General features: G+C 42.1%; 1 protein-coding gene across 1 annotated transcript in view; it reads left to right on the forward strand.

Moving 5' to 3' along the window:
• Positions 1-16,694, forward strand: part of PAWR (pro-apoptotic WT1 regulator) — a 1,695,887-nt gene that overhangs the window by 1,174,812 nt on the left and 504,381 nt on the right. The window contains exon 5 of the mRNA XM_044087959.1: positions 5,294-5,447. Within this exon, the coding sequence (XP_043943894.1) occupies positions 5,294-5,447 (154 nt within the window). The remainder of the gene's footprint in view (positions 1-5,293; positions 5,448-16,694) is intronic.

Below are 16,694 nucleotides of genomic sequence, written 5' to 3' on the forward strand. Positions count from 1 at the left end.
AGTTTGTCCATCTTCTGCCACCATGGAATGAATGACTCATTTAGGTGTAGATAACAGTCATGCAGTTATTATTAATACATGATGCTCATTCACTGTTATGGAGTGATTTTTCTAAAGCATTCAAATATGTTATTAATCAGTAAAAGTAGAAACTGTGATTAAATTAGATAAAATTTTGCTGCTGCATTCGTTAGCTGAGGAAGGCTTTGCCATAATTTTTTTTAAATTGCATTTTATATCTTAACACTTGCATATTTTATAGTGATGGTAACTGTTCTTGTATAGCCATATCTGCACTGCCTTATTAGCTGTCAGAAGTTACTTGAAAATATCAAAGGTTTTATTTCAAAGAAAGAACGAAAACTAGGCCTTTTAACTGAAAATCTCCTAAAGCTTACCCCCACTGTCTGTAGACACCATAATCCTTAAAATCTGGAGTATGGACTTAACCTGGAAAAAAGATCCTTGTTTAGTTATATGTAAAAAAAATCTGATGCTCTTAAATGATTAGTTTTCTGCAATTATCTTAAATGCTAGTGGCATAAATGCTACTGTTTCTCAGTTCTGAAGCATAGTTTTTCGATGTTTTATTAATTTGTCTGTACCCTTGTATGAAGTTTTGTCTGAAAAGATTGAATTTGTTTTTTAAATTGTTTTGGCATCTGCTTGCTAACTTCAAATTCTCTAACAGCTAGACTCTGTTAATGATCATTTCATTTTCCAGCTGTTGGCTGTACTTTACTGGCAAGAGTTGGTAGCCCATTGACATTCTTTTTTTTGTCTTGCTGTCCCCACACCACCTGCTTTTGCTCTCAAGCCTGTAGTACCATCAGTTGCTACTTGTTTGTTTTGTGGGCAATTTGTTCTCATGTCTTCCCAAGTAGTGCGTGGTGTAAATTCATCTTTAGCAGTAGTGTACTTAGTGTATTTGACACTCAGAGCAGATGATGTTTTTAACAACCACCTCCAAATGACTGCTAGTTCCCCTAAGTTCCTGCATGAAATAATAAAATGCACAACTATGTATTCAATATTTTTTTCATCTATGTTTGAACTTGGATCCTTTGTTTGCAGTCTGATATAATAAAATGTATGTAAATAATTGTCCCTGTGACCGCATTTCTGAGTTCTTCTATAGCTACCCTTCAAAGGGAAGCATGCCTCCAGATGCGGAATTCCCCTCGGCTCACAGTTGTTGCAAGCCAGAGCTACCTCCCTCCCATCAGGATGGACAAACAACAAGGGACCACTCAGTCCCGTCCTCCCCTGTCAGCTCCTGCAGGTGCCTGAAATGAGATTTGGACTTGGATTGCCTGTGACATCGTCATACCCAGGAGATTTATGTGCCTGACAGTGTTCTGCATTTGTCCACATATCAAAAATCAGTGAGATTTTTTTTTTATCTCCTGTCTTACTCTTGTGCTCACGGTCACTCTCTCTCATACACACTGACCCCTGACAAGCTAGGTCTATCACACAATGCACAGACATTTACACTGCATGCATACTGCAGATTGGAGGAATGCCGTTTTACATATGGTATGTCTTCATAGTGTTGAAGAAAACCGCAGCACCAGAATAAACCCAGAGAGACAGGGAGGACATACAGGCTCAACACAGGAGGAGCCGCAGCCAAGAACTGAACCAGAGGCGCAAATGCTATGAGAGGGCAACATATTACAGTTTTGTGCTAATGATCGACTGCTTCCACACGCATCCTGCCCATGCTGCTTATTGTGTACAATGCTGATGTGACGGAATGTGAAGGAAAGTGAAATAAATTATGGCAACAGTAACACCCTTCATATGAAGCATAAACCATAGCAATGATAATTTTTACAATTATTTCAGCAAATACAATATACTGTGTGACCATGCCAGGTCAGTGGCTGATAATTAAATTCAGATTTATCTCACATAAACACACAATTGTTAAACTAGCTGTACCTGCAAAGCCATCCTTTGTCCAGTGCCCCTTTGTACCTCTTAACCTCTTAGCTCATGAATCAGAGGCAAACCTATTTTCTGAAGGATATGAGGTTGTCTGAAACTTCTCAAATGCCTAACATATTTTAGTGACTGAAGTCCTCAAGAGTTTCCAGAAAACTGTCAGTTTTATGAGGAATAGACCAGCCAAGACAAAAATCAATGACATTCTTTAAAATCAGTAACAGACTAGCACTACATACCCATCATATGTCTTAACTTCTTTGCCGAAGAATTCTGGAGGAAGTTAAAAATAACTGGCATCAATGGGCCATAATCAGGGAAAACTGAGTATTACTATGATTCACTTAAGAATTTAATAAAATGACAAGTCGTGCATCAGCATATATTTTAAATGATAAATTTATGAAACTCTTAATATCTGACACAGGCACACATACATGTAAGCCCATGCACACACCCCTCAAATGTTAAATAAGTATGGAGAAACTTTCAGCACTGACTTTAACTTACTTCCCTAAACTTCCATTCCAAGGTTCCATCCCAACATCTGTGACTGATTCCCACATCCGTCAAGTCTGTAGCTGGCACTGGTGGCTGTCCCATGTTATGCTAATTAAAAAAAAAAAAAAAAAAAACTTTCATCTGCCTCTTGCTAGCTGTTACTTCTTGGTGAGGTCACATGTCACAGATATAGGTGATGCCTTGGGGAAGTTGTAAATAAGTCATGATTTAAATCTTTTTGTTTAATGTTAAAATTTGATTTCCATGTGAGAAAGAGATAGTTGAGCGGTGTGGACAATGCATCCCCTCCACTATCGCCTACTCCCACTGCCCAGCTCATGGTACACTTCTGGTCTGTGGTCGCTGCCTAAGTCAATTTTATGGCCACTAACCCCCATGCATTCCCTCATGGAAAGAAAGCTGGGCTTTTGTAAGTCAGTTGTACTGAGACTAGCCTCTGGCAGTAGACCCTGCTAGTTGAACATGGATTTTTTGCAGATTGGGTAATTACTCCTATACCCCCAAGTCTAAAGGTTAGTGTATTGCATATTTTTCCTTAGCAAGTACCTTTCTGTATTTTAAGAGCACATCTGTAATTTGGGATTATTTTCACATCTGCTGTTATCAAGTTTATATATCTATATATATATATATATATATAAAATATTTAATGACTTAAAGGAATCTTTGATGTCACTGGATTACCAGACTTCAGCAGTGTAAGTATGTAGTGCATTAAAATAAACAATTTTTATGCATCTTTTTTTTGGGGGGGGGGGGGGAGACTGCAGCAACAGTTTTCCTGTTCTAATTTTGCGCATACACTATTTCATGAAGCCAGCCTTTTACAAAACAACTAGTATGCCCTTAAACACATTTACTTTCCCAGAGAATATGTTTTCATCCCTAAGAATAATTCCAATATTTTCACATATTAAAAAAGAATGACTTAGCAGTTTCTTCTCCTATGTGGCATTTCTTAGTATCATCCTCAGTGCATACCATCTGAGCTTTGAATCAAGACACTTTCTTTTGGAGTTTGTTTCCCTTGCTGTTGCATCATTTACATATCAAATTTTAAAGTTTCTAGACAAGGAAAAGTACACATAATGGTATCTGCATTTCTTTATTTTACACCCACTGGGGGACATAATGATATTCAGCTTGTAAGAATGAACATCTCTTTTACTGTGTGCTATCACTTTCAATTGCATTATTTTCCTTTCTTGTGGCCATAAACCTACTGACTTTTAGGATGTGTAGCCCTTTTACTTTGTAGTTTGAAGATGAAGGCAACTTGATACCATTGAAATCAGTAGACAGTTTTGAAAGTGATGTGTAGTTTATATTTGTTATGCAATTTAAACTCTCTTGTTTGCAGATAATTACTTATTGCAGTGTGTTTAAACTATAACAAGGAAATCAGAGCAGACCATCACTGGATGAAAGCATCAGATAGTCTGACCAAAGAGTGTGAGCATTAGCATTAAATGTTCAGTAAGCCATTCTAAGTAAATACAAACAAGACTTTGCAAAAGATGGCAGGGCAAGATAGCCTGACTTCCTCAGTACACAAAGGAGTGCATTATGGGGAAGATAATGCCAACCAAAAAGCTCAGTTTGAAATATGACAGCTCACCTGACACTAAAGGGCAAGTAGATTTCTGTTAGAAGCCAGTATGAATTCCAGAGCTGACACACGACTGGGTATATTTCCAGGAATAGTTAGTTATGTATATTCTGGATTCCTAAATGCATTTTCTACCATTATTCACCTTCAAATTGGCAGTGAAGGAATACTTTTTTGACAAACCATGCAGACCATGCATGTGTTTATGTATTGTCACTAATTTGCTGAACTCTGCATGTTATGAGAAATTAACGCCGACTGAGGGAGGGGAGTTAGAAGGGGGTAGCTGTCAAATGATCTAAAACTCATAAAATTCCACGTTTTAAAAAAGCTGTGTTATTTTAGCTATTTGGTCACATTTCAGCAAGCACTTTATACAGAACCTGTTGGGAGTTGGTGTGTAAAGCTGAATATTTTCAGATTTAGCAGTATTTCTCATTGCTTCTATTTTAAGCAAGGTGAAATGTGAGCTGACAGAAGGGAGTAAGGCAAATTAAACTTCGCAATGAATTTTGTGCAAGTAGCATTTCTCCCTGGGCTTCCGCTGAAAATGGGCTCTGTCCCAGTCAGACTTTCACGGTAAACAAATGTTAAATAAAAATAGTAAAAGTACCAGATTTCAAAGAAAACAGGAATATAACACCTCCATGAGAGCATTCAAGGTTAGAACAAAACTAAACTTATAAATAAATACTTACTGTGCTGCAGACAGGTTTGATTTGTGTAACACACCATGATAAGATAAAAATATGCTTTCAGATTTTTCACCCAGAGTGGTCCTTCGCAACATATTAAGTATATGATAAGATTGTCAAAATTAGTACTATTGCCTATTAGTATGTTGTAATGCTATGTTATATTTTGAGATTTATGCATGTCTTGGATTCTTAGTTATTCCTTTAAAATGTTCATATATGTTGTAACATTACATAATTATAACACAAAATATATTTTTTAATCTGTATGAGAACAAACTTTGTATCCAGTTCTTTTTTTTTTTTTTTTTTTTTTTTTTTATATATCCATATGACCATAAACTTTAGGTTTGAGGTCTCAGTTCGCAAACAATATAATGACAACACAGTGGATTTCTTGATGGCTTTTCTTTTAACTAATGAATAATTTGCTTAAGTCTTTACAAGTACAGTGGGACATGGTGTTAAGAATATGGTTAGTAGATTTAATTTTAAGTGTTTTTTCACTTTATTGCAGTGCAACAAATGCCACAGAAGAGGATTCCATTGCATCTAGTGGCCGATATAACCGAACAGAGAGGACAGGATATGCTCGATACAGGGATTCAAATTCTGCTGGGTCTGCAGTGCAGACAAGTGCATTAGAAAAGAAAATAGAAGAATTAGAAAGGGTAAGAACCTATTACAATGAAAATGCTATGTGTATGTTGAAAATTGTGTAAGTTGAGTGCATAGTGTAGAATAAATAGCTAAATTGTTGGCACTCAGGTGTTGAAAACAGATTATTGTCCACAGCTATCTTTGATAAAAGTTGATGTGCTTACAAGGCTGTGATAACCGAGCTTATTCAAAGGCTTTCGTATAACCTTGACTATGATGGTAAAATGAGATTTAAGCCTTTTTTACAACTCATAACAGATGGCTATATGGCCATGATGCTCCTCTTTTTGAGGAAACTATGCATTTAGTGAATTTTTCCCTGGTCTGATTCTTTCTTCCAGCTCTCTTTTCCAAGGTTGAGATTTTTCTTTCCACTGAGGTGGTATTCATTTGGCATGGGGGTGTCCAGAATTTGGACTTAATGTTTCAAGACGATAGTCTTATGATGTTTTTTATATGGATAATTATGACAGTAGTACTGACTATTAGGAAATCTACCCATGAAGGTCTGATGCCCACGCTGATTTTCAGAGCTTTAGCACCTTTCCCCTGTAGGCTGATCAGGTACCTGACCCTCATGGATGTCAGCATTCTCTCTTTCTACAAAATTGGCACACATTTGTGCCTTCTGTAGTTTGTTCTTTCTGCGGATCATATTCCACAAACTCTTTGCTTTCATCCATTGTCTGGCTTCATCAGCCTGCTCCCCAACATTGACTGGTTATGAATGTGGGGGTATACCTGCTCTGAAAGTACAAAACAAGTGTGCAAGTAAAAGGCAAATCCTCCAGAAGGATTCCCATCAATATTGTGTATTTTTTCTAAGCCTGGAAGATAGGTTCACAGGTTTGTAGGTTTGTACTGAACATACAGCGAAGGAGATCATGAGAAACCTTGCCACATCATCCAGTACTGATGGACTCTATGTTCACCCATTGTGCAGAGTTTCCTCACATATCCTACGTGAAAATTTGTAGTCACCCAGTCAGTCATTCGGACTGTTGTTTAATGTTACTAGTGAATTACTGTGCTTTATATGTAAAGGAAGTCTGTTCCACATTGTTACAACATGCTGTGTCAGTACTAACAAATTTGTACACATAAAAACCCTGAGATATATTGCTGTCCAGTAACGATTTAGCTGAAATGTTGTCAGATTAATGTGCATTTTGTTGTCATAAAGGTAATAGTATTAAACAGTTTTTGAGGTAATATTAAGTTTAATAATACTAGCTATTTGTTTCATAGTCCACTTTCTGGAGCAAACCATATGGCAGCTGTATGTATTTGTGGTATGGATAACAAAACGAAGACTTTGTCTACTTTTAATACTGTTAAGGATTATGAAGTCAATCACTTGATCACATGTAACTGCACATGGGTTTATTAATTTATTCTGATGAAGTTCTTATTACAGGGATTGAAAGCACTAAATAATTTGTTTTCTTTATATTTCTTGTGAGCTGGTGTTTTTTTTTTCTGGTTTTGTGGTATCCAGATTTACCTCAATATGGATAGCTGCCTGATGTAGGCAGAATCCCAAGAATGGGTGGATTGAACTCTGAATTTCACCTTGGACTGCTTTCAAGACCTGGGATTCTCATTCAGTATTCCTAGGTCAAATGTCATTACTACCAAAACAGTGGATCTGATGTTGTACATCTTTATTCATTCCTTGCTGATAGGACTTCGGTTCTGTCCTCGGAACTGACACTGCCATTTCCAAGCTCACTCCAGCCAAAAGCTCTCAGCTAAGACCTACCCATAATGCCCTCTCATAGTTACTCCAGATCTCATTTGCCGCATTCCTCGTCAGACGTGCCTAGCCATCTCTCTCAAAGCTAAGGGGAAATTTGTGATTTTTTTTGTGTAGTTTCTCTTCAAACTTCGTTTTTTAGTCAGTTTAGCCTTTCCTTACTATCGCCCATACCCTTCTTCTATTTCCTACCCTCTACCTTTGGTAGTTTAATCTCTACCATCACTGGTACTTTCCCTCTCTCCTGCCTTTGGTAGGCCTTTCTTTACCACTTGTATTATTTTTAAATACCATTGTTGGTATTCTCTCCTTTCTTTCCCTTGTTGTTTTTTTCCTTTAGAACAGCCCTTTGTTGCTTGTACTATGTCAGACAAAGTTAAGTTGGGGTTTAAACGGTGTAACAAGTGTGGGTGTAAGATGCCCAACTCGGACGGCCAGGCTATATGCGTTTACTGTTTGGGCGTGGACCATATAAATGCTGATGTGACATTTGTTCTAGTTTTAGCAATCACACTCTAGCAGAGCATAAAAACAAACTAATTCTTAAAGGTTTAATCAAATCACCTTTTTTGGAGGCTTTATCTGGGTCACTGCCTCCTAAGACCAAGACCTTGGCGCACACCTCTTCGGCACCAGGCCCTGTGTCTTTTCCCTTGGTGCCGTTTCTGATGTTGACTTCTGTTTCGGTTCCAGCCTTGGCACCACCGGCTTTGGTGCCGTCCTTGGTTCTGACACTGGCTTTCACGACCATACCTGCTTCAGCACCATCCGCGGCCACAGTGCTGACAGCTTCTTCGGCTCCACAGACTATGACCTCTGTGCCTAAAGTTGAATATCTCCCAAGAACCAGATACTGCCCAACGTATCACCCTTTTTTGGGGCATCAGTTTAGCCCCTTTCTTGAAAGACCTGATTCTCCTTCAGCAGCCTCCTTTAGATCCACCAGGAGTCTTTGTGAACTAGATGTAGTGCAGGTTATGGACCAGCTTCTGGCAGCTAGGGGATTACCCACTCCAGCTAGACCTTCCGTACACTTTGGCTCGGGAATTCTAAACAGCATATTGCCCTGTTTATCCTCCTCCAGCCTTTACCCAGGCCCAGGAGATATTGGTACCGATGTCCACTCCGGTGCATACTGTCTCGGCCCCAACTGTGGATTTTTCCCTGTTGGCACAGACTACCCTTGCTGCATTGGCTCCATTGAAGCCAATGCACTCTCTGAGAAGTGTTTGGACTGTCGGCACCTTGGTACCTAGCCCGGCACATATTTATTTGCTGGTGCCATCTATGTCCATGGCTCAGACAGCTTCTAGTCTTCTCGGAGCTCCTCACCTGGAGGTGGGATTCTCAGGGCAGGGTGTGACCCTGGTTCCGAAGCTGTCCTCCTCTGTTCCGGGCTCCCATCCCTCATTGGGCGGGCCTGCTTTCCAGGTGATGGAGAGGGTTCTTGCCTCCACAGGCTTGCAGTCAGCATTGATGACATCAGCACAATAACCCCTCCCTCTAGCATGCAGCTCCCCCAACTGCCTACTTCGGGATCCTGGGCATGGGAGCCACAAGACCTCCCTTTGAAGGGAACCCTTTCTCCAGAGTTGTCCTCCGAAGATCCCACTGGGGAGCCACCCCAGAAGAAACAGTGCAAGAGGAAGCACCTCGATTCCCCTGAGGAATCTATCACTGAGGACACTGATTGTGATGAGGGGGAAGGGTCCCCATGGTCTCCCCCAGACTACATCTCATTTGGAGACATTCTTGAAATCCTCAAGCAGTGGGGAGACTGGAAATCCTCTAACCCTTCTTCTGAGGAATCTGTATTCTTGCAGGCCTTCCATGCTCGGCCATCTACTTCCTGGGTGACCCCACCTGCAGATGAGCTTATTAAGCTGATCGTGCAGCATGCCTGGAACACCCTGGACAAAGTAGAACCTGTCCCCCTGAGGCTGGACAAAATTCTATCCACCCCTGAAGACCAGCCCAACTGATCCAAGCAGTTGACAGTTGATTCCATGGTCGTGGCGGCGGCCACCAAGAGGGAACTAGCAGAAGATAGTTCCACTGTCCATCCTCCAAACAGGGAGTCTCGTGCCATGGACAGACTAGGAACGCAGACCTGCTCAGCGATCTTTGCCATTTGGTCGCTGAGCTATCTGGCACACTTCACTCGCCTCCATAGAGACCTAATTTCTGAAATGTCTTCCTCTTTGGCGGGGGTACTTCCTGATGAGGTATGTGACACTGTCACCTTGCAGCTAGCTACCCTTGAATCTATCTCAAACTCCTTGATGCATTTGATATTTCACACCACCGAGGGGGCAGGTCAAGCTGCCGCATCAGGCATTGTCATGAGACATCATGCTTGGATGCGTTTGTTTGATTTCGCAGACCCCTTTAAAATCTTCCTTCATCAACGCGCCTGTTGACGAATCTGCACTTTTTGGTCCCAAAGTATGAGACACACTAGCACACAGTGAGAAAGACGGAAAGACCTTGTCTGCTGTGGGCATATGTTTATCCACCCCCCAGCGGTCCTACTCCAGGAACCAGAGGGGAGGAAAATTGTGGTTCAAGAAATCCCAAGGATATTTTTGTGACAATCATGGTGAGCAATCCTCCCGGGGCAGACGGGGGCAACTCCTCTGGAAGACGCCACTTTTGGGGTAGAGGTGGTCCGTGTAACCAGGGCGCTAGAGATTCCTTCTCTGGCTGTGACCCTACCAGCGCTCCTGAGCAGCGGCCCGATTACTTTTCTCTGGAAGCAGTCGGGGGTTATTTTTCTCTGAACCTACCAGCCTGTTAACTTATTACTACCGATGTTTGGGTGCAGCGAATAAGATCCAGAGGCTACCAAATACCATTCAATTTAACTCCCAGACCCGTCAAATGAATCCCCGATGTGCCACCCAGTCAGAGGGAGGTACCAGCCTTTGAAATCGAAAAGCTGCTAAGAAAGAGTCATCCAACCAGTCCCACCAAACCAGAGAGGATCCGGGTTTTACTCTAGGTTCTTTTTAGTACTAAAAAGTCAGGGGACTGGAGACCAGTCCTGGATCTCAGCCTGTTGAACAAATTTATCAATCCTCAAAAATTCCGGATGGTCACAGTACAGTCCGTTCTCCCCTTTCTAGGGAGGGACAACTGGATGTGCTCTATAGACCTCCAGGATGCGTATCACCACATAAAGATGGATCACCACTCTCGGGGATTTCTCCGCTTCCAGCTGGGAGCCAATCACTACCAGATCAGGGCACTGCCATTCTGTCTCTTGATAGCCCTCCAAGTGTTTACAAAATGTATGGCAGTTGTAGTAGCTCATCTTTGACTACAAGGATTCCAAGTGTTTCCATATCTAGACGATTAGCTCCTTACTGCCCCGACCAGGAATCTTCTAATCCGCAGTCTCTCTCACAGTCAAGGCCTTGCTCTCCGCTTGGAGATTACAATCAACAAGGACAAATCTCAAATGTCCCCAACAAATGCACTGGAATTCATTGGAGCAGTTTTCAACACAACATCCTGTCAGGCTTCCCTCCCTCCTCACAGGCTTTCGAAAATAAGACACCAAATCCAAGCCCTTCTTCCACAGACCTTGGTACCAGCACGTCTTGTACTGCAACTCTTAGGCTCCATGGCAGCGGCCATTACTCTAGTACCACTGGTGAGGTTGCACATGAGAATAGTACAGTGGTTCCTTTCTTCACAATGGTCAATCTTAACTCACCCACTCGACCACATGATACGTCTTACAAACCTTTGCAAGGAAGAAATGCTATGGTGGATGAAGTCAGAATCAAATCTTTGGTGTCGACCATTTTGTCTCCCCCAATCCACTGCCATGGTAACCACAGACGCTTCCCTTTTAGGATGTGGGGGGGGGGGGGGCATTTCCAGCAAAAGATGGTCCAAGGCACCTGGTTCCCCATGGAGGCCAGTTTGCACATAAATGTCCTGGAACTGAGGGCAGTTCTCTTAGCCTTGCAAGAGTTCCATACATCCCTCCCTTCTGGGACCATTGCATTTCACTCGGACAACATGTCAGTCGTCTGGTATATCAACAAGCAAGGCGGAACCAGGTCTTACCCCTGTGTCGGGAAGCCATGAGGATTTGGCACTGGGTGATAGCTTCCAACTGCTTTCTTATAGCAATGTACATTCCTGGGAGTTCCAAACTTATTGTGGACAATCTGAGCAGGAACATCCTGATGCCTCACGAGTGGTCCCTCAATCCTGTAATAGCAGATTGGATTTTCCACCGCTAGGGCAAGCTTTGCTGCAATCTGTTTGCTTACCCCTTAAACAACAAATGCAGAAACTACTTTGCCCTGATCCCCCCTCAGAGGGAACCTCCGAGGGAGACACTAATGGCACGATTGGCCCCCGGGTCTACTGTATGCCTTTCCCCTGTTTCCCCTCATCCCAAAATTCCTCGAGAAAGTTCAAAGGTTGAGAAGCAAAGTGATACTCATTGCCCCTTATTGGCCCCATAAAGTCTGGTTCCCATTCCTATGGCCTCATCTGATTCACAGCTTGTGGATCCTGAATCATTCCCAAGGTCTGCTATCTCATCCTCGGGGACTGATTCACCCCAATTTCCACAGCCTCAAGCTCACAGCTTGGTTCCTCCACTTCCAATGATTGCCAGGCTGCCTGATATCACATCTCCCATCTGTGAAATTCTTCTGGCTTCTCACACACCTTCTACCAGAAAAATTTATTCTAGTAAACGGACTAGGTTCTCTATTTGGGCTAAAGATCAGAACTTAGATCCTTTCTCTATGCCTATTCAAAAGATCCTACAATACCTGATGACTCGTCTACATGCAAGAGCGTCAGCATCGACGTTCGCCGTACATTTAGCATCTATCGCAAATCTTCGTAATGTATTTAATAATTCTTCTGTTATGTCGCACCGCCTGTGCAAGACATTATTGAAAGGAGTATTACACATTAAACCTCCTGTCAAGCCCCCCCGTAGAATCCTGGGACTTGACCTTGGTACTTCAATCACTAACAGGCCCTCCTTTTGAGCCTTTTGATTCTTGCGATATAAAGTTTTTGTCATGGAAGACTCTACTTCTAGTAGCACGTACCTCAGCGAGAAGTGCATCTGAGTTGCAGGCCTTGAGTGTTGAGACCTTAATTGAACTTCCACAGGGATAGAGTGTCCCTTCGTACTGACCCTTCTTTCTTGCCCAAGGTCATATCTGGATTTTCCATTAACCAATCTACTGACTTGCCGGTTTTCTTCCCTCAGCATTCAAACAGAGTGGAGTACCTTTTGCACACCCTTGATGTGCATCGCCAGCTTCATTATTTGGACAGGACTAAATCTCTCAGGAAAATGGATCAATTGTTTGTGGCCTTTGCAGGAACCAGATTGGGTAAACCTGTCTCCAAAGTGACTCTATCCTCCTGGTTTAGAAATGTCATTACCTTTATCTACCAACAGAATAAGCTATCCTTACCTTCAAGAATATTGATAGCTAATATTGAACTTTGATAGCTTTTCATTCCAGAGCCTGTAAGGATGATATCTGCACAGCAGCCACTTGGGCAAGACCTCATACCTTTATTTCTCATTACAAATTGGATTTGGCCTCCAAAGGACGAGCATCTTTTGGTTCTATGGTGCTCAGGAATATCCTTCCTTAGGGCCATCCAGGACTCAAGTAGCTGGGGACTCCATCTTATCAGTAAGGAATGAATATAGATTTAGAACATCAGATAAAGAAGTTATGCCTTACCATAATGTTCCATCTGTGTTGTAGATCTTTATTCATTCATTACTTCCTGCCTGGACTCCTGGTGGACTTTAGGAACTCCTGGTTAGGGTAATTGCTCAGACAGAGCCTCCTACTGTTTTTCTCTTACTATCTCTATTATGTAGGGGCGGGCAAACTCTCTGGAGTAACTATGAGAGGGGCATTATGGGTAGGTCTTAGCTGAGAAGTTTTGACTGGTGCGAGCTTTTAAACGGCCGTGTCGGTTCCGTGGACGGGACCAAAGTCCTATCAGTAATGAATGAATAAAGATCTACAACACTGATGGAACGTTATGGTAAGACATAACTTCTTTTTTCTTAGAGACCCTTCTAGACTCAAACTGTGAGAGGGACTTTCTCCTGCAGTACAAGATGGATGGAATTCTTGGCAAAGTATTTTCAGACTTTGACTTAAAAAAACTTTTGTCACTGCCAGGAAGCTTTTAAGGGCTTTAGGGTGTATGGCCTCTTCAGTCCTATTGGTATTCCTGGTAAAGCTGCATATGAAGAAGCTCCAGTAGTTCCTCAGAAACGGTTGAAGTCAGCATTATCAAGTCCCTGTATGAGATGATTTCTATGCTGTCAAGCATCTCATAAGAGTTATGATGGTGGAATATTCAGGTCAGATGGAACCAAGGAGTTCCCTTCCAACAGGACTGCACAGCCAGACCTTAACCTACTTGAAACCTCCATGCTGGCTTGGGGAGCCTATTCAAATGGCATTCAAGATCCAGGGAGAATGGGACCATGCTCGAAGGAAAAACATATGTGTTTGGACACTCAGGGCTTTCAAGCTCATCTGGAAGGAAAGAGTATACATTGTGATATGGTGCATAAACAAATAGGTTGGGGACTCATTCATAAACCTTGTGCAGGCTGATTGTGACACCCCTCAGCTGTCCAGATTTTCACAGAATGTCTAGATTTTTGCCTCCTATTGTTGGTCTGTTCCATGTAAAATTTGTGGTATTCCAGTGAGGATTTAAGTCACTAAGTAATGATATGTATTTGAGTTTCAGACTTCATATCCTTTGCAAAATGCATATTAACAGAAATCCTGTTATTCTAGTATTGTTAAAAGTTTATAAGACCAGTATTTAGAATCTATCTCTATTTTTGGGTCTTTGTCACCCCCCCATGATTTTACGCTTTTTCCAGATTTCTTGTAACCAATGATTGAAAGGTATTTTAATTGTGATTACCTAGGAGAAAACTTTTCAATCCAAAATAACCATCTAGACAGTCTGCATCCCATCAGAAATTAACACTGTGATGGAATGACGGAGTAGATGACCTGCAGATCCTCAATTGTGGATAATGCACAGGAATATTGTCTTGCTGGAAGTTTATGGGGTGTGGTTCAGAGTGAGACCCGTTCGCTTCAGCAGCTAACTGAAGTTCAGATCCAGTCAGATTCAGCTTCATACAGGCCCATTTCAGTACTAAACCATGATTGTAAAGTGTTTTGTCTGTAATGGCTAAAAGAATGACAAAAGTGATGTCACAATTGATATATCTGGATCAGTGTGGTTTTGTGGAGGGGAGGCAAACATTTGACATTAACAGAACACTGATGATGTTCTTCATGTTTCACTGTTGCAGTCATTATATTGGGGTTATCCTGTTGGCAGGTTGCCCTCAGTCGGCCTGAATTCCAAAGTCTTGGGTCCTGCATCGGTTGCTGTTGCCTCTTCCCTGACGTCAGGTAGTCAGGGGTGTAAAAGATGCAACCGACGCCATTTTATTCAGTCTTTCTTGCAGTGCGGTGCCCGAAGCAGAAGCAGTTCACAAGTGCCGGTCTGCCGACTCCTGAGATGTTCGAGTTTCAGATCCGAAGTCTTCATTAAAAGCTAAGTACCCCGTTGGGGAAACTTTTTTCTTGCTCCAGACCGATGTCAGAAAAAGTTAATAATTGTATTTCTTTTGGGAAGCAAATACTTCATAAGGACTTTCATTCTTACTGTATTCCTTGCCTAGGCCCTGAAAACGATGTTGCTAGTTGTTGGTTTTCTGCTATATTTAACCAACGCACTATTAAGTGTCGGTACGATTTTGCATTAAGCTATTTTGGGTGAAGATTTAATTATACAATGTCGTTGGATAGCCATCCAACTACCGGAGTTCACAAAAAACGCAAAGAAAAAGAAAAAGACAGGCAACCGAGGCCCAAAACAGACGATGAAGCTTCTCCTAAGCAAGTCGCCGGTTCCGCCGGTTCTCAGTGAGGCGCTTTCGCAGCCCCTGATTCCCGCTACTTAAGAGTCTCAGGCCGCTACCGACTCCCACGTGGAGTCGGCCAAGCCCCAGGAAACTCAAGGTATTTGGAGCCTTGGAGATTATTCCCTCAGATGGGTCCAGAGCCGCTGAGCAGGCATCGGCTTCTGAGGATGTATTCAGACCTAAACAATTATATATTAAACAGACTTCAAAGACTAAAACACCTTTAAGGCAAAGAAACAAATTCATCAGCCACAAGGACAGGCCTCCATGCCCAAAAAACAGATGCTCAAAATGGCCGAAGACTTAATTACCTTGATCAGGGGTTCCCATCCCCCTCCTAATAAGAGGGCCTAGGCAAGAGACAGACTATGAATCTTCAGATCAGGTTTCCATTTCTTCTGATTCCTCTTCTGATCAGGAATATTCTCATCCCCGCTATGAGGATTCTGATGCTGAAGAATCAATTCCTTCAGCTTCTCCTCCTGAGGACTACTCTTTTGGGGAAACCTTGCATACCATGAGGGAGCACTTCCACTGGGAGAGCCAAGATTTTTCAGAATCTAAGAAAAGGCTCAGAGACTTCTTTTACTACCTCAACACAGGCCTCTAGCTATTCCACCTGTGTTGGACATTGTAGATGTGTTCTCGGAGTCTAGTCTGACCCCTGACTTTACCTCCAGCTCCTGTAAAGCCGGACAGATACTACAGGGTCCCTGACTCTCATAAATTCCTTTTCAAAAAACCCTACTGCAGACCCAGAAACTATTTCCAAAAGGGGTCAAGGCTTCTACTGCAAAAAACCCTACCCCCTCTGACAGGGATTCTAGGGCTCTGGATAGATGGGGAAAAAAGATTTACACATCTGCTACTTTGGCTATAAGGGCCTTAAATTGCCAGTTTCATATGCTTAAATATCAGCAATATATCATGTCACTGCTTAAACAGAAAATGTTGATAAATTCTGAATGTGCAGAAAACAAAGAAATGCAGGATTTATTGCATGCAGCTGAACAAGTTGGAAAGCATACTTTGCAATGTGGGTTTGATTCTCTGGAGGCCTCCTGCAGGGCCGCTGTTACGGGTTGTGTCATTAGGAGGCATGCTTGGTTAAAGGACAAAATCTGCCTGACCATTTTAAAGCAAATTTATTAGATGCTCCTTTACAACATGATACCTTGTTTGGTGTTAAGGCAGAAGAGGTGTTAAAGAAAATGGAGGACAAAGCTAAATCTATGCAAAAGGTCAAGGATTTCTTACAGGTACAGCCACCTAGATTTAGCAGACACTGGCCTATAAAAAATTGGTTCTTTCCAGTCTCAGACAGACCTCAAAGGGGCAGATCCAGATGCCCTAGAGGCAGATCACAGCTGCAAGGAATCCTACAGGTCTAAGCAGTGGAGTGCTTCTACCTCCAAAGGTGGAGAAGGACAAATCACAATCATACAGGAAACAGTCCCAATGGCATCCCCCTGCTTGCACCAAGCACTTATCTTCTGGCAGCACTGTTAGGGGGAAAACTTGCAC

This window comes from Protopterus annectens, chromosome 11.part0, assembly GCF_019279795.1.
Source record: "Protopterus annectens isolate FY-2018-M chromosome 11.part0, PAN1.0, whole genome shotgun sequence".
Classification (NCBI taxonomy): Eukaryota; Metazoa; Chordata; order Ceratodontiformes; family Protopteridae; genus Protopterus; species Protopterus annectens.